This window comes from Perca fluviatilis, chromosome 6 (genome assembly GCF_010015445.1).
Source record: "Perca fluviatilis chromosome 6, GENO_Pfluv_1.0, whole genome shotgun sequence".
In the NCBI taxonomy this organism is placed as follows: domain Eukaryota; kingdom Metazoa; phylum Chordata; class Actinopteri; order Perciformes; family Percidae; genus Perca; species Perca fluviatilis.
Genome location: NC_053117.1, coordinates 37,818,271 through 37,837,290, shown reverse-complemented (window position 1 = coordinate 37,837,290; position 19,020 = coordinate 37,818,271). Strand labels below are relative to the sequence as shown.

The following is a 19,020-nucleotide window of genomic DNA, read 5'->3' as shown; positions in this document are numbered from 1 at the left end:
AATTAAATTAAGAAATTCACTCTTGGATAATCAAATGTCTCATTTGATGGGTCAATTCTGGAGAGCATAACTGCCCTTGTAAGGAGAGTAATAAGGGAAATCGACACTGCGCAACATATTAAGAATAAAAGCCTAGTCATGGTTTATGAATAGAAAAGAAAATCAATTTTACAGATATTATGGTTTGGTTGAATTCAATGGTGTACCTGCTGTATTATTGATGGCCTTCACTTGGCCATGAGAGCTGTATTCACGCACAGACAAGAGGAACGGAGGGAATCCCATGTCTCCCCACCTCCTCCGTTAAGTATGTTCACTTATTAGCGTCTGTCCTCCCTCCATGTGGTATGACACAGAGAGCATTTTTCATAGCCCGTGACATTAATTGATGTGATTTGCGAAGGGAGAGCATTTAGTCGTGGGTGGGAGACTCCTAATGATCGTTTTCCACTTCCAGTAGCGCAGTCATTGACTCAATTTCATTGCAAATTTGTCGTCTTTTTTTCTTTTCATCTCTGACCATCACTTGAGTAGTCCAGGGGGTGAACAATGAGAGGTGGAGTAGGGCTGTTTTGCGGAACCATGGGAGTCTGCCGTGCCTCCTGCGATAAGGTTATGAATGTGGGTCAGTGAACTGATGGAGACAGCTGGTTTGTTACACAAGGAACTACAGGGGGGCTGCGCTCTTGGCACCGGGCACAGGGGCGTGATCGTAGGGAATCCCCTTCGCTCTGGCTCAGGAAGGCTGTCCCTGACTGGAGGCTGCCCCTGTGCCAGGGTCGGGGGCAGGCGTGGGCACACAGGCCCTCGTGATACTTGTCAGCCACTTGGCAAGCCGTCAACATGTCCTGCTACTGTTTTGTGCTGCCGAGTCAGTTTGTCAAGCAAAGCAATGTTGTCGTTTCCGTGGTAGGGAAACGGAGGCCTTGATAGAGGCCATCTAGTGTTGTTTCAGCCTGCACGGTAGTTTGCACCAGGGGTTAATACATAGACTTTTAAAAGGGAAGCTAAAATATCTGGATCACCCCCTGTTGGCTGGCTGCAGTATAGGTCATAAACCCCGCCCCCTCCATTTTAGCAGATGGACATGGCCAAACTAAAAAATCAAAGTACACTTCAAATAATTTCATAAAGATGTTTCCTGTCATTTTAGGTAGTTCTGATCACGCTGATGTTTGTTCAAGTGTTAATTTTTCTGATCAGTTTGGTTTTTATCAATTATTTGATGCTATAAAAATGGGCTGAAACATCACGATTGACAGCTAGGATTGCCTCACGATTGGTCCGGCGAGTATATGGGCGGGACCTTGATACCGCGGCTCCTTCGCCCGATCACTACCGCGCAGACTTATGCTGTGTCTCAAATCATGCACTTCTCTACTTTACACTTGCTATTTTGTGTGCATAATGCGTTCATGCTAACAAAGTATTGCTAAATGCTGCAGTACAAGTACCAGGATGCTGCACTCAAGACGGTCAAAACATTGAGTGTAGAACGATGAACTCTACTCGCCCTCAATGGCCACCATCTTTGCTACGGAGCGGAAGCTACGGGGCCGCCAACGTATTTTCAAACTTGTGAATATAGCAGGCGAGGAAGCTGCAGCGTTTGTGATTGAAACGGCGAACACTGAACTATACAAATGTAATTTATGCTTGTGTTTTTTTCAGTGCCACTATACTGTAGTCAGATAGTGAGAAATATATCTGACTTATCGTTATATATTGTGGCGGGCGACAATAGCTGGCGATACGTGGAGAAGAGTCGTCCGGTCAGTGCATAACGACCGTGTTATAAAAGGGTACTCATGGAAGTATGCAAAATGAAACACACCTTTTGGCTCCAAAATTACAAGATGGTGGCGCCCGTATCCGGGATATTTCGGCTTCACTTTTGTACAGTGGGAGGAAGTGTATACGTGTCTTCCATCTTTTTTTCAGTCTCTGGTTTGCACATGCACTGTTCACCAGGGCTGGGTATCGTTAAAAAATGTTCGATACCGTTACCGATACCAGTAATGTGACTTCGATATCGGTTCCTGGACGATACTTTTTTCGATACCAATTTAATAAAATCCATTATAACAAAAAGATATTACAACATTACACATCATGGCACACATCTTTTTATTTATTTCTCAGCTCCTACTACGTACGCCCCGTCTCTGTGCGTAACGTAGAGTTTTTCCTGCGTGTCTATACAACGTGTAACGTTACGTTAGACAGCCAATCAGCAGCATTATTAGATCTTGGTAGAAGCATGCTGCATGCTTATTGGCTCACTCCTTAGGTATTGAATGACGTGGCAATTTTCGATACTCTAAGGAGGCAATTTGGTCAGTGCCTAAAAAGTATTGAATTTGGTACGCAGCCCTACCGTTCACACATTCAACCCCCTGTCTCCTGAATGCGACCTCAACTTTCTGATTCATCAGAAACAAAAATGGTAATGATCACCGGAAGAATAGCATCAGACTTATTGGCTGAAAATTAAAGCAAAAGTTGAAAAAAATTTAATCAAATTATCAATTATCGTCTTTTTTCCCCCTCCATTTTTTTGCAAGGCAGAGGATGTAGACGGCGATCATGTTGTGTGAATGAACGGATCACAGTGGAGTTAGCTGCTGGATGGTGCACGTTGCTCATCTTGCCTCCTAGAGCCCCTACTGCCAGCTCAGCACACTCCACAGTAATTGAAGCCATTTGCAATGTTGCAGTGTGGTAATGGGCAGATCCATGTCTACCACCCACCCACAGCCTCTACCATTAATCAGAGCTGCGTGGAGTCAACAGAGCCAGGATTTGGTTGCTACAGCAGGCCTGAGTTTCAGCCAGGAGTCGGCTGCCTTAAAGGAACACTTTGACGTTTTGAATTTTGGCTTCTTTTTTTTCTCGCTCGTTGGGTTCGAGATAAGTTTCAAGATTTTTCCTCAACTCCCCTCATAGATTTATAGCTTCATATAGTGTTACCACTGCTGAAATGAATAATCAAAGTAGAGATAAAACAATTAGACGATCTACAGATTAATTGTTTATATGAATTCATTTACAAAAAAGCCAAATATTACATAGTTACAGCTTCTAGATTTGCTTCTTTTCTTTTGTCGTACGTGATGGTAAATGATAAAACATGAAATGCAATGATGTTACCTCGGACTGTAGGAAATAACGATGGGCATTTTTACTATTTTCTCACAATTTAATGATGAATCAATATTAAAAATAGAGCTGAAACGATTAGTTGATTAACCAGTTAGTTGATCAGCAGAAAACTAATAAGCAACTATTCTGATAATTGATCAATTGTGTGGGTCATTTATTTTCTGCAATGTGAATTATGACATTTATTGAATATAAGGTTACACTTTACTTGAAGTTATCTACATAAGAGTGACATGACACTATCATGAACGTGTCATAAACATTTATGAGGTAGAGCTTCTTTTAGTAAGTGTCATTCAGTTTTTGTCATGACAAGTTAGGGTTATGGTTAGGGTTCATGTGTCATGACAGTGTCATGTGTTCATGACAGTGTCATGTCACTCTTATGTAGATACCATCAAGTAAAGTGTTAGCGAATATAATTCAGCATGCAACATACCCCCTTTTAAGATTGAATATGGAGTCCCCACCAAGGTGACAGCATTTGGTAACTAGAGACCATCTTCCAGTGCTCATCTTCGAAACTTGGCTTTTACTTTGATCTCAACTACACACCTTTAAAGTTTTGTGACTGCATCTTGCACCGTTGTGACGCTAACGCTGTGACAAAATCTGTCCACAGACATTTAAACACCTGGCAAAGTACTTAAAACTGCCTCTGTGGTAGTTCCCGCTACAGTAGGTGTCTCCAGGACCACATTTTGCCATGATGACACACACACACAGAGACTCACAAGGTGAAACCAATACCAGCGTCACTGTTGCGGCTGGTAACAGTACAGTAGGGCTGCAAATAGCGATTATTTTTCATAGTCAATTCATTTGTTGATTGTTTTCTCGATTAGTTGTTTGGTCTATAAAATGTCAGAAAATTGTGAAAACGTCAATCACTGTTCCCCAACGCCCAAGATGACGTCCTCAAATGTCTTGTTTTGTCCACAACTCAAAGATATTCAGTTTACTGTCACAGAGCAGAGAAGACACTAGAACAATATTCACATTTAACAAGCTGGAATCAGACAATGTTTGCTTTTTTTATAAAAAAAATGACTCGATAATCGATTATCAAAATAGTTGGTGATTAATTTAATAGTTAGCGATTAATCGATTCATCTTGCAGCTCTGCAATGTAGGCTGCTATACTGACTGCAGGATGTTCGGTATCGTTCCTCGACCCTGGTCCCTCCACAGCCGCTGAATCCTCTCTGAGGGAGACACTCCAGAGGCACTGTTCTGCGGCTGACCCCTGACCTCTGAAGTCTACAAACAATCCCCCCCCCCCCTTGTTATAAGGATCGCATTATTATAACTGTGAATGTTACATGATAAAGCTCAGTAAAGCTCTTACCCTGATATGACTCCTCTCACTCTACTGCGCTGAACCGCATCACTTGGTTTTGAGTATTTTTCGAGACACTGTAAGAGGTTTAACAGGGACACCGCCCACACCACTAAATGTAGCAGTTCTGTGTCACCTCACAGCAGTCCCGATCTTCCTGCCATACCCAGACGGAGAAGCAAGGTGGAAACAAAAGGGTAGGCAGGAAGACTTTAACATCGCCCTCGGGTCCCACACTATCTGTCCTTTCCATGAGCAGGCAGATGGGAGAGGCAGAAACACGTCTCTGCACTACAAACAGATACCAGCCTATTTTAAGGTCACTTGTAAGTCTAGGCATTTGCAGGGTACCAGCCAGCGTGATAGCACCAGATATTATGAATTTACCTCACTTTGGATTGCACCCAATGATTGCACAGCTTTAGACAGGATTATGTGTGTAAAGTACTACAAGCTGCACCTGGTTTTGACTCTCCGTCTGATCGTTAGTCTACAATAAAATGATCTTTAGTGTGACATTCTCCGAAATGTTGTCTAAAAGTACTATAATGCAGGTCCTTTATCTTTCCTTTATAAAAAGGGAAAGAGAAAGTTTGGCTATTAATCATAGACTGTAAAAATAATGGACGAAGCTTATGGGCCTGAAAAGTGAAGCCAAAGCTGAATTGCCTTAATCCTGCGTTCTATCTAATTTCCAGCACAGGGCGATTCCACTAGCTCCAAAAAGAAGTCTGTTTCTATTAGGGGTGGTACGGTTCATGAAAAAACACCCGAACCGCTCGGTTCGCTAGTCTCGGTTCGCTAGTCTCGGTTCGCTAGTCTCGGTTCGGAGCATGTGTGTACCGCACGGTTCGTCAGTACACTGTTAATGTGCACTAACCTCTTACTGCCGTAGTGCCCACTTTATACACCTATGTTAAAACACTTACTGGAAATGACGAGCGGGATGGGCGTGACAAACGCAACCCATGGCAGCTGATTGGACGATCGCGTCACATGGGTCTGGCTGGTCCCTAATTTCAAAACAGACTGTCATGGCGGCTCGTTCAGAATACGATCTCATATTGTACTAAAATAGTTCACCGAAACGTGTTTCTGAAAACATTTTAAGCGAGAAATAGGCCATGCAGTTGCTGAATCTGTCTTCATTTCAGATCGACAAAGGTCAGTTTAAAAGATTTTCGTCAGATTTTGAGAGACACCGAGCAGACTGCTCCTCAAGTGGAGTGGGGTGCCGAAATGTCCAGTGGGAGAGAGGCTGCCCGGAGTTGGATGATGCGCCAGCGTCGTTTATAGTCTGGTGTGTGGGAATATTTTGGATTTCATGTTACCTATGATGAAATAAAACAATATATAGAACTGCCACTGTGTGCATGTTTTGTGCAACATGTATTCAATATGCTAATTTTAGCTATATATCATATGCTGAAGTATATTCTGGAGTGTTAAAGATTAAAAGAAAAAATAACAAGAACCGTACAGAACCAAAAACCGTGACCCTAAAACCGTGATACGGACCGAACCGTGGGTTTTGTGAACCGTACCACCCCTAGTTTCTATAGAAGAGAAGATGAGCCGGGGCGCCTGGGTAGATCACCTGGTAGAGCACGCGCCCACATATAGAGGATTACTCCTCTACGCAGCAGCCGCGAGTTTGACTCCGGCCTGCGGCCCTTTGCTGCATGTCATTCCTCCTCTTTCTCCCCTTTCGTGTCTTCATCTGTCCTATGAAAATAAAGGCCTAAAATGCCCCAAAAAATTAATATAAAAAAAAGAAGAAGAGAAAATGAGCCTACACTTGATTTATTACCTCAGTAAACATTTTCATAATGAGTTTATGTGTGTTTTTACCTCATCAAAGTTAACTGGAACATTTTGGTCGCCTAAAAATATGTTGTTCAGTGTTCTACCAACCAAGCTAGATAGCTACCGCTAGCATTAGCTGGTTACTTGAGGGAAAGTTTGCAGATTTTTTGCTCTGCTGTACATGCGGATGAATGGCGGCAGTACTTGGAGGTCCACGTTTACATGCCGGTAAATCTATGCTGGATTACTTGCTTCAGAAGGGTTGAAAATCAGCTACTTTCCCTCTTTAGCGTTTAGTTTAGCACAGCACCATTAAAACCATAAACAACTCTGGCTTAGCTGCATCCTCCCCAGCTTCACCCTCCACCCTCATGTAACGATAAAAGTCGTCACATATAAGGTTTAAAAAAAACAAGATCGCGACGCCCGTATGGCCAAACTCGTGCAGTCCAAAAACCAATGTGGGACGTCACTATGCTATGTCCATTATTTTTACAGTCTATGATACTATGAATTACTGATATGAGTAAAATCTGCCTCCTGACTCGTGGACTATATCCCTATATTCAGTGCAAAATGTGTTGCCTCACCCCTCAGCTTTCCTTAAAAGGTGAGGGACCTTGCAGGGGAGTTTGGGGATCTGCAGAGGCGGTGCATTATCTCCCACTGAAGCACAGGCCAGAGGGGCCACCGGGGCCATGCCCTATCATACAGTCAGGTCACTTGTCTCCATTGCCCTCACTTGATTATCGGAGCCCTTTCTGCAGGCAATCCTCATTCACAGAGGGGACCTGGCAAGATGCAGGTACTCATCTGCTCATCTCCCGGTTATTATTCATCATCTTCCCCAGCTGAGCTCAGACCCTGACCTGACCTCATGGCAAACCCGGACACAGCGATTAGTGATGTCAGTCTCATAAGCTAAACATGTAGTGAGCATCAGGAAGGGTGCATGAGCCCACAAAAAGTTGAGTAACTGTCTTTGTTTTGTGCTTTGTGTTGAAAATAGGGCTGTCAATCGATTTAAATATTTAATTGCGATAAATCCCATGATTGTCCATAGTTAAGTCACGATTATTCGCAAATTTTTTATATGTTCTGAATGTACTCTAAAAGGGATATTTTTCAAGTTTTTAATGCTTAAGTAGTATTAGAGACTCGACATACGTACACATTGACAGTACATGCAAATAACTTAAGTCTTGTGGAGAGAACCATCTGGAAGGGCTTTGAAACTGAACCTGCTGTTCAAAAGACCCATTTCTTTATCCATTTCTGCTCAAGGAGCTTTGTTTCTGCTAGATATCCGCAACGTTACTGCTGCACCGCTTCCTGATTCCCCAAACTATGAAATCACAGAACACGTGTGCGTTAATCAGGCGTCAAACAAATCAGCGGTGTTAAAAGGAATTTGCGTTAACTCGCTATTATCGTGTCGCTTTTGACAGCCCTAGTTTAAAACTTTCCAATTTGCAAAGAAATACTCTTAGATTCGATAGACGTTAAATACAATAATATATTCGGAAAATTGCCTGAGAAATCACAGCCTTGAACAAAACATTTTGTCTGAAATGTAAATGAATCCTTTTGATTTATTTCTGCATTGATGGGAGGTGAGTGCACTTGATGTGCGTGGCAACGGCGGCAAAGTGCATTTCTTTTCCTAGATATCCTTTGTGACGCTGCAGGAACCAAAATGTGGCTCCCTGATGGAGGAAACAGCCACAGCGAAGGCCTGTAAAGCAGCTTTCAACGAGAGGTGAAGAGCAGTAACGTTTTTATCCAGGCAGTGTCAGACTGTGAGACCATTCTCTCTACAGATACCAACTGTTTTTAATAGTTGGCTTTCTTTTCAAAAGATTAACTTTCCTACGCTATTCTTGAGCAGCTGTTAATGTAGTTGCTCCACATACGGAAATACCAGAATGTCAGCGATTCCCTAGATTGCGGAGCACGGCATTGTCGTATGTACACTCAAACATGTGAAGACGCAGACGGATAGACACTCGCTCTAGAATCTGTTGGAAGTTTGCAAGTTTTAAGCACGCAGGGCTTTGTTGCCTTGGAATCAGAATCGTGAATTTGTCTTTTTTTGTTTTGTAAAGGGAGGGGAAGCTGCAGGGAATCAGCGGTTGTCAAAATCTAAGAAGTGATATTGTCGTACCAGCCGGATGGCCGTCTGGTGTTTGTTGAAAAGGGGAGGGAAGAAAAAAAAACAGGCCAGGCGATTGAATCATATCTTCTTGCCAATACGTCCTTGCGTTCCCACCTCCATCATTACAGCAACATGTTTTATTTTCAGCAGTGCTGTTCTCAGTGACTCACATCCCAGAGCCATGTGCTGCTCAGTTAGGCCTCAGATCCCTTAAACACGGACCGAGCGGTCATGAGAAACACTCATGTAATGCCCTAGAGATTGCACTCAGCCTGTATTTAATTTATGTAGGATAAAAACATGTTGTCTTATAAACGTGTGAGATTAAACTGCTTAGTTATTTTGATCTATCGGCAATACAGTGTATCAGACTGAAAACGAACCTGTGTTTTAAAGGGTAACTTAGGTTGTTTTCAACCTGGACCCTATTTTTCCAATTATTTTAGGGCTAAGTGACTGACAGGAACAACACTCTCTGAAATTTGTCCAGAATTAAGCGAGACAAGCTGCAATGTAACGTTAATGGGCAATTGCGCACCTTCAATTTCCATCCACTAAAAGTTCAGTTTTTACCGCTGACAGGCTCAGATTATTATTCTAAGTGTCTGACAACATTATGGAAAGGATCCCTACAGAGATAGACCTTTTAGTTAAAGAGTAAGATCCTTTTTGTTTAACATGAAACAGCCCCGAAATCCCCATCACCAAACCCACCAGACTCCATTTAAATAAACAGTAATTTTGTCATCGTAAAACACACTTCATTCAAAGTTGACAGAAATGAAATAAAACTATAAAAAGCCATCTTGGTTCATCTTTCCACTGTTCCAACAATCACCACTCTGGTTTGGTTGAAATAAACCCTTAATTCACCCATTTACATGTGGAAATATGCTGGCTCTATACATGCTAAAAGTCCTCATTATTTACATGGAGTCTGGTGGAAATATGCTGCTCTATACACACTAAAAGTCCTGATTATTTACATGGAGTCTGGTGGAAATATGCTGGCTCTATACACGCTAAAAGTCCTGATTATTTACATGGAGTCTGGTGGAAATATGCTGGCTCTATACACGCTAAAAGTCCTGATTATTTACATGGAGTCTGGTGGAGATATGCTGCTCTATACACGCTAAAAGTCCTGATTATTTACATGGAGTCTGGTGGAAATATGCTGGCTCTATACACGCTAAAAGTCCTGATTATTTACATGGAGTCTGGTGGAAATATGCTGGCTCTATACACGCTAAAAGTCCTGATTATTTACATGGAGTCTGGTGGAGATATGCTGGCTCTATACACGCTAAAAGTCCTGATTATTTACATGGAGTCTGGTGGAAATATGCTGGCTCTATACACACTAAAAGTCCTGATTATTTACATGTCTGGTGGGTTTGGTGATGGCGATTTCTGAGCTGTTTCTAGTTAAAAAAAAATTAAAAAAAAGGTCTATCTCCGTAGGGATCCTTTCCATAATGTTGTCACTTAGAATAATAATCTGAGCCTGTCAGCGGCAAAAACAGAACTTTTAGTGGACGGAAACTGACGATTACATTGCAGCCCGGTTCACGGCTGCCGATCGCAGCGTTCTTGCTCAATACTGGACCAATTTCAAAGATTTTTATTCACATTAGTCACTTAGACCCCAATGCATATGAAAATAGGGTCCAGATTGAAAAATACGAAATTACCCTTTAAGTAAAGCTCCCTTCTAAATATCTGCAAATACTAATACATGTCGTTGTTGATGTTTCATCCTGCTCCCACAGCTAAATGGGATCTATGGGCCTTCATCACAAGGTTTGATCTGGGAGAGCCTGTTGCCACGGTGCAGTTCCTCACCCAAAACTTCAAAGCCTGAAGGATGCTCAGATGCCTGAAAGAAGAATCTGTCAGTACAATAATATAAAATAATAAATGTTTGCCTTGCACCAGGTCAGCTCTCGTTGCCTCTGTCTTATCGCTGAGCTAGAAAGAGATTTCCTCTTTGTGTTACACACGCTGCTTGGTTTTGATGTTGCTCTTTATCTCTGTCTCGGGGTCTGGAGCGAAGGATTTGGGAGATAGATTTTGACCTCACTGGGGATTTCTTATTAGTTTCCGAACACTGTCGACAAGAGAAGGAAGACGGCCTGATATCACAACTCAGTGTGGAAAGAGTTTATTCTAATTCAGGCGCGGAAACACGTCAGGGCCAAAAAAAGGAAGTGGGAGGTGAAACCGAGACCGCAACACAGCCGGATGCCGCAGTGGAACTTGAACCAAAATACTCTACTGAGTGACAGGACAGGGGGGAGGGGCCGCAGGGCCTGGGGTGTGTTGGGTGAACGGGAACTTGCTTGTTTGTGAAATTGTTTATCATATTTCCATTGACCACTCTCACCGCAATTGGAAACATTAAGGCGCTTTCAGGTCCCTTTATTGTTTCGGTTTCTGTTTTTTTTCAAAGTAAAAGCTGCTCTAACATACGTTGAAGTGTCCTTGACTGTAACTTTGGGAGTTTGAACCCGTTTTGAACTTTGAACAGTTGCGTAAGAGGCCCTACCTGCCGGGTCTGTAGAGGATGGTGCGGATAAACTTTTCAACCCTTTCACGAGGAGATACTTTTTTTCAGACTCCACGGGTCTTTGTAGAGTAGGTGGGTCAGAGTGCCCCCACATGAGGAATATTGGTTTCTAACCAGCAACTCTCCTCTGGGAGGGGTTTGTATCAATACCCCCGATGTCTGGAAAAGGCTGGATTTACATGAGGGGACTTTGATGTTCTGATGATCAATCTTTAGTTGGTGGTTTCATTGACCCCAATTTGGTGTCTCATCAGTGGGCTAGGCAGGAGTAGGTAATGGAGGTTTTTGTTCCTTTGGTGGTTAAGCCAGCCTTGGTAAACCCCTATGTGCCCTCCCGATGAACTCTGGGAGATCATCGATCAAATTGTCCTGCATCTGCTTTGTTTGCTTCCCCGACTTAGCAGTCAAAGCAGCCGCGTCCACAAACAAAAACAATGCACACAAGCACACAGTTAGTCAGACAGTTCATTGCTTTTGAACAAAATGTTAAGTATCCATCAGTTGGAATATCGCTCTTGACCCTGATTTACCCATCTTATTTGACTTATGAAATCACATTTTTTTAAACAATTGGCAAGTGGAGCCTAATTCTACACTCATTGTGAGGCATGCCAAGTGGGAGAGCATTCTTCCAAAAACCACCTACTTGAATCCATCAGTACACCATTGAAATGCCAAAATGTGTACTTCCAAATACACTGCATTTTTTTTCTTCTCCTTTATATCTCGGAGATATCCTGCCAAAACAGCTGGGCTTTGCCACTCGGCTTCCTTGAATGTGTTTATTTTTACTCCAAATGTCAGGAGAGTTGGAGTTGAAATATTGTGATTAAGAAAAACTGACAGCTGTAGTTCAGCGGTGCACAGTATATTGCCTTCTCTGATAAAAATAAATAAATTCTCACGTCCCCTGATGATATGCGAAATGCATTTAATATTTTCTTAATTTATTCAAACTTACATTAATTAAAAGGAATTTGTATAATCAATTCAATTGCCTAACCGGCACAAAGTGATCTAATATGCATGATGACTTGAGTCTCCATTCTTCTTTGCTCCCTGCTGCAAAAGATTTATTTCACTGGAGACTTCCTGCAGTTCAGCGCTTGTTGTGAGCGGTTGGCGAGATGGATTTGAGTGTGACATCTGTTCAATGCATGTCAACAGTTCTGCTGCTGGCCACTTTGCACATGTATTTCCTGTGCGTTTGACCCCACCAGACTGGTTTGGTTCTTGCATAGAGCTGCAAAGATTAATCGATTAGTTGTCAAGTATTAAATTAATCGCCACTCATTTTGATAATCGATTAATCGCTTTGAGTAATTTTTTATGAGAAACAAATAAAAACTCTCTGATGTCAACTTCTTAAAGCGACACCAAAGATTCTTTTGTACCTTGAAAAATGTTTCCAAAAACATTTCAGTGCAGGATGAACGGCACTTCTGCATTGGCTTTTGCGGCCGTCTATCAGCTAAAACCGCACTATGCACATTTGCCAGATCGGGTAGCGGATCTGTAGTTCGATTGAGAACGGTAATGGACAATTCGGTCCAACCTGTAGGGGGGGACTGAAGAAGAAAAGTGGAGGAAAAGTGCTTTGGTGTTGCTTTAAATGTGAATATGTTCTAGTTTATTCTCTCCTCTGTGACAGTAAACTGAATATCTTTGAGTTGTGGACAAAACAAGACATTGGAGGACGTCATCTTGGGCTTTTTGGGAAACACTGATCCACATTTTTCACCATTTTCTGACATTTTAGAGACCAAACAACTAATTGATTAATCAAGGAAAATAATCAACAAATGTTGTCACGATCGGTGTTTTCCTAAGCCCAAGTCTTGTTGAAAGTTTTCACATTTAAAAAGCTGGAATCAGAGAATTTTTTAACTATTCTTTCTTAAAAAAAAGTTCTCAAACCGATTCATCGATTATCAAAATGATTGATGATTAGTTTAATCGTTGACAACTAATCGATTAATCTTTGCAGCTCTACTTCAAAGTGTGATGCTGGTCATCTGATATGAAAGGCTGTTGAAGATGCGAGGTCTTTTCGGGGATTATTTACTTATTAGAGAATCATTACTGCCAGATGCAGTGTACACACACACATTACAAAAGAAATATAAAATAAAATCAAGGATGCACAGTGTGTGTTGGTGTGAATAGGAACATTTGTATCTTTCCGGATCTCTAACTAACCGCAAGGAACAACAGTTGTAGTCCTCCCCATGAAGCCTGGAAAAACCAAAACTAATTTGACTATGTATCCACAGTGCCTGGGCAGTTTTCCACTCTGCTTTAAAACGAGCTTCCATGGAATCCCCTGTATGCAAAGGAGCCAGCGGGCCGCTGCAGTCAAAGAGATCTAGACACCGCCCCACGTGACCCAGGTAACAGTCGAGGAAATAAGCCGGCAACGGGTAGGTGTTCCAGCTGGGCCCGGCCAACTTTCCAACCACAGACCCACACAAAAGCTTTCCCCGAGGAGACACACCATAGGACACTGTGTCCTCGACCTGACATGAGGGGATTCTCTTGTGTTTGTATCCGTAAAACGCGACAGTTGGGGCAGCCTTTTCCGTGGATCTCCCAGAGCTGTTGGCAATTTGATTTATGAAGCCCTTTTCATTACACGTGAACTCAAAGTGCTTTACATTAAAAGACAAAATACGTACTAATTTCATTTCATGTTGAATATAATACATTATTTAAGCACAATATATGATTTTATCTTGTATTAAACTTACTGTCTTACCCCTGAGTCACAGGGTTGTGGCTAGAATGGATACAGCTACGGCCAGAAATTATGCAAAATTTAATATAATAATATAATTTTAAAGGTCCCATGACATGGTGCTCTTTGGATGCTTTTATATTGGCCTTAGTGGTCCCCTAATACTGTATCTGAAGTCTCTTTTATATAGGCCTTAGTGGTCCCCTAATACTGTATGTGAAGTCTCTTTTATATAGGCCTTAGTGGTCCCCTAATACTGTATCTGAAGTCTCTTTTATATAGACCTTAGTGGTCCCCTAATACTGTATCTGAAGTCTCTTTTATATAGGCCTTAGTGGTCCCCTAATACTGTATGTGAAGTCTCTTTTATATAGACCTTAGTGGTCCCCTAATACTGTATCTGAAGTCTCTTTTATATAGACCTTAGTGGTCCCCTAATACTGTATCTGAAGTCTCTTTTAATAGGCTTGTCCCCTATACTGTATGTGAAGTCTCTTTTATATAGGCCTTAGTGGTCCCCTAATACTGTATCTGAAGTCTCTTTTATATAGGCCTTAGTGGTCCCCTAATATTGTATCTGAAGTCTTTTTTATATAGGCCTTAGTGGTCCCCTAATACTGTATCTGAAGTCTCTTTTATATAGACCTTAGTGGTCCCCTAATACTGTATCTGAAGTCTCTTTTATATAGGCCTCAGTGGTCCCCTAATACTGTATCTGAAGTCTCTTTCCCGAAATTCAGCCTTGGTGCAGAATTACGGCCACCAGAGCCAGTCCCACAATGAGCTTTCCTTAGGATGTGCCATTTCTGTGTCTGTAGCTATTGAGGAGGAGAGAGGGGGGGGGGCAAGCTGGAGGGTGGGGGTGTGGCCTTGACCAACTGCCACTTTGCTTGTTTGAAAGCCATGATGTCTCTCTCTCGTGGGTGGGCCAAATTCTCTGGGTGGGCAAAGCAGAGAAAGGGGAGGTAACCTTTCCCCTTATGACCTCATAAGGAGAAGATTCCAGATCGGCCCATCTGAGCTTTCATTTTCTCAAAGGCAGAACAGGATACCCAGGGCTCGGACGCCTGGCCAATAGTAGTGTGTGAATGTTATTGAAGGGCGGGTCTTGCCTAGAAGTTGCCTGGGTTCCATAATAACGCGTCCAATAATAATGAGTCCAAAGAAAAATGGCAGCCCAACTTCTTCTTCTTCTTTAGGGTTTTACAGCAGTTATGGCCTCCTACTGCTATCAACCGCTAGCTATTAGTCCATCCCATTGTAACGGTACAGATAGTTAATGCCCCACGTCAATTGTGACAGGTGTATCACCCTATCAGGAGTAAAGAGTTAAGGTCAAGATAGCCTATCTGGTGTGAGGGGGGTGGGGTGAAAAAAAAAGTGTGGGGAGTAGTGTGGGTGAACTATACTAATAACACCCCTACATAGTGGGGCTTATCCTCCGCTGCACCATTACATGGATCACAGAAGGCTTGTATCATGTGGCTGCGCCGACAGTGTTGTTGTCATTACTTAGAATTCCTCATGGGGGGGACAGAAACTACGCACTATAGCTTTAATTAGACCAGTGTTTTTCAACAAACAAAAGAAATGTCTTCCTTCCATGGTGACCCCACTGCCAAGTACAGTAACCCTGCAAACATGGCCGGCTGCTCAACTCCAGGGCCGAGGCATCTTTGTCCAGGGGGAAAGCGGATGTGTCTACGTCAGATGCAACGGATACGTAGCAAAACTTAACTGTAAATGCAAGTTGATATAAACCACAAAAGTAGACGACCACCACTAAAGCACAAAACTCAATGCAAATCACTCAAAACATTACATCACATCAACTAAACCATTACTTGAATATATATATATATATATATATATATATATATATATATATATATATATTTTTTATATATATATATTCAAGTAATGGTTTAGATTTCAATTGGTGTGTGTGTGTATGTGTGTACTATATATATATATATATATATATATATACATGTAATGTTTTACATCACATGTTCTTGTTCTTGTTCTGTTTATATATATATATATATATATATATATATATATATATATATATATATAAACAGAACAAGAACAAGAACAAGAAGCATAAACAGAACAAGTCTAAAAAAAGAATTGCATTGAACCTCAACCATCAACCTGTGCAACTTCATGAGCTGGACAAAATAACAGGAACAAACACCATGTAATGTAATGCAATAACCCTGCTATAAATACTTCCTTTTGTAAGCCTATAATATTTTATAATTTACGAGGTCATAGGTCATTGCATTGTTCTGCATTACACTGTCAGGCATTCGTGTTATTTAGTTCAAAATCTATGTATCTAATACATTCTTGGCTTTATTGTGTACAATTAAGGAATTCATTTAACACATTCACTCTCCAGAGGTGTGTTATTTGTTGTTAAAGTCAGTTCAGAGGGTATTTCATCAGTGAACATTGTCATTAGTTTTTGAAACTTTAAATAAGCAGTCCAGAACTGCCGTGTCCCATTCAAAGTATGTTTGTCTTTTTATAAATAGTTATATGAACCGACATCAGAAGTTCTCTTAACATATATAAAACAGGTTTTCAGTTAGATTTCATTCACTGTATCACAGCCTAAAAACATGGACACAAAATCGAAATCTAAAATCCCTTAAATCGATGATTAAATAAGGCCTGAGCACAGCTGTACGTTGTCACATAGACATCATACAACCTTTATCCAAACATAAGAAGAACTCTTTGAACTCGTGGTGCCTTTTGACCCAGACCACTGTGTTAAAAAAGTGACACAGGGAGTGAGTCAGTGTGAGGCAGACGATGTAGTCAACATAGAGAATCTATCTTTGGTCGGACACAAGAGGGTTGAATTTTGAATCAAGTCCATCAGGATCATTGTTGTCTATTTTGTCGATTGAACAAGAAGACACGCTAAATCTGGGGGGGTTGAAATTGAAAATTTTAGCACATCACACACTTCATTTCCTGCACTGGTGAATTTTTTGCATCAAGTTATGGTGCAAATGTATTTATTTATGTAAAGGAAATTCTAATAGTTTTTGGGGGGTACATTGATTGGTTATAACCCCCCACCACCACCACACCTATGACTAGAAAAATAATCGATAAAACGTTAAAGTAATTTTTCATGCAAAAATGGCTGAAAAAGCTCCTTTTCTGTTTTATCTCATAATTAAAGTGAATATCTTTGGGTTTTGGACTGACAAAACTGTTAGTAAGTTAAATAAACTGTTAGTTGCAGCCAGGGGCGTGTCGGACTGGGGGACTGAGTACCCAGGGCCCTCATGTGAGGAGGGCCCAAAAAGATGCTAGAATGAATAGCTGTGGATGCGGGGAGGGGCCCATAGAAAATGCCTTTCTACAGGGCCCAGAATGTTGTGCTAGGCCCCTGGTTGCAGCCCCACATAAAACACACAGAGACCCACACACATGGAGGACTTGCCTGTTGCAATGAGACACACGACATGGCTGCTCTGTTTGTGTGTAAGCCCCCCTGAACACAGACCATGATTCAGACTAATGCTCCCACACACTCTGTTTACACTTCGGCTTCATTGAGGTACCATTCATTTCTCAGGTCTGAACATTCAGGCACTGACATTTCATTCAAAAATATTTTCTGTGAGTTTTTGCAAAAGCCTGCGTGTTTTATTTTGTTACAGCTACACGCAGTGGTGGTATGTAACTAAGTACATTTACTCAAGTACTGTACTTAAGTCCAAATGTTGACGTACGTGTACTTTACTTGAGTCTTTTCTTTTCAGGCCACTTTCTACTTCTACTCCGCTACATTTCAGAGAGAAATATTGTACTTTTTTACTCCACTACATTCATCTGACAGCTTCATTTACTTTACAAATTAAGATTTTTGCACACAAAACACATAGTAGTTTATAAAATCTGATGTTGTATTATAAATTAAGCTACCAGACAGTATACAGGCCTACAAGTCCAGCTGAAATGATTAGAAAATTAAAAACTTAATTGATTGACAGAACTGTTTGGATCGTTTCCAAGTTTCTAAAGTGGGAGGATTTTTCTGCATTAAGTACTTTTACTTTTAATACTTTAACTACGTTTTCCTGATGATACTTACAGACTTTTACTGAAGTAACATTTTCAATGCAGGACTTTTACTTGTAACAGCGTATTAAAGTAAAGGATCTGGATACTTCTTCCACCACGCAGCAACAGCAGAAAAAGATCAAGTGCACAGCAAACTCTCATTAAACTTGAATGAGCCCAAAAGCTCTCAGTCATTTTTAACCTTTTTGTGTAACAAACCGAATCATAAAAGGGGATCTTTTTTTGAAACATAAAGCAACAACTGTTTGTAGCCTCTCTTTTTTTTCACAAGTTGGCAAATTGGTTAAAAAAAGCGAACCATGACGCTTCGTCCACTGTCATCTCTGTGGCTTCCTGATCACTTTTCCACTTGTACTTCACCCGGAACTCACATGTCCAAATACAGACAGAAAGGGGCGTGGCCGGACACTGCCTAATATGGAGTTTCCACTTAAGCGGTCACTTGGGCTCCAAGTCAATGCAAGCCTGCGGATTTACTACGCGCCTTGCAATATTTACAAGCGATTACCTCCGTCAATTACTCGCTTTGTCAACTGTTGCTGCATGAAAGGGAGGTCGGACACGTGTCCTGCAATACCCCAGGACGGCACAAAGTGCGTGCGCGTTCAACAAGAGCAGAAGCACGTATCCAGTCATCTTTTCTGAGCAAAGATGGCAGAAAATGCCATTTCCAGCCTCTCAAATATGGAGATTTCCAGCTCTTTTCTGTTTCATGTCATATTAAACTGAATATCTTTTTTTTTTTTAACAAGACATTTGAAGACATCCCCTTAGATTCTGAGAAACTGGGAGTCAGAGTTATCCTTTTCTGTCTGAGCTTATTTGGACAAAAGTTTGAAAGAAGAGCCAACAAAGAAACATCTATTTTATTATTTTATTTTATTTATTATCTATTCTATTGGTAGAATATAAAGGCCTAATTAACAATGACACAAAGTCTGTCCTGCTTGCTTGTTTTCGCTATACTTTCTCATATAGTGTTACCCCCAAAACTGGATGAAAAAAAAATTAAAAACTTGGTCACAAAACAAGTCTGTGTTGCGAGTGACAGCCCTTATAGCCCCAGCACTATCTCTCTCTCTCTCTCTCTCTCTCTCTCTCTCTCTCTCTCTCACACACACACACACACACACACACACACA

General features: G+C 41.3%; 1 protein-coding gene across 2 annotated transcripts in view; it reads left to right on the top strand.

Moving 5' to 3' along the window:
- The window catches only part of LOC120559987 (phosphatidylethanolamine-binding protein 4), an 84,346-nt gene extending 73,945 nt beyond the window's left edge, over positions 1 to 10,401 (top strand). Inside the window, exons 7-8 of one of the 2 annotated variants that reach the window (XM_039802068.1) lie at positions 7,975 to 8,066; positions 10,235 to 10,344. In XM_039802068.1, coding sequence (XP_039658002.1) covers positions 7,975 to 8,048 — 74 coding nt within the window. In that variant the 3' untranslated portion in view covers positions 8,049 to 8,066; positions 10,235 to 10,344. Of the gene's footprint in view, positions 1 to 7,974; positions 8,067 to 10,234 lie in introns of both variants that reach the window. The other variant, XM_039802067.1, reaches the window with a different exon arrangement.
- Positions 10,402 to 19,020: the final 8,619 nt, after the last annotated feature.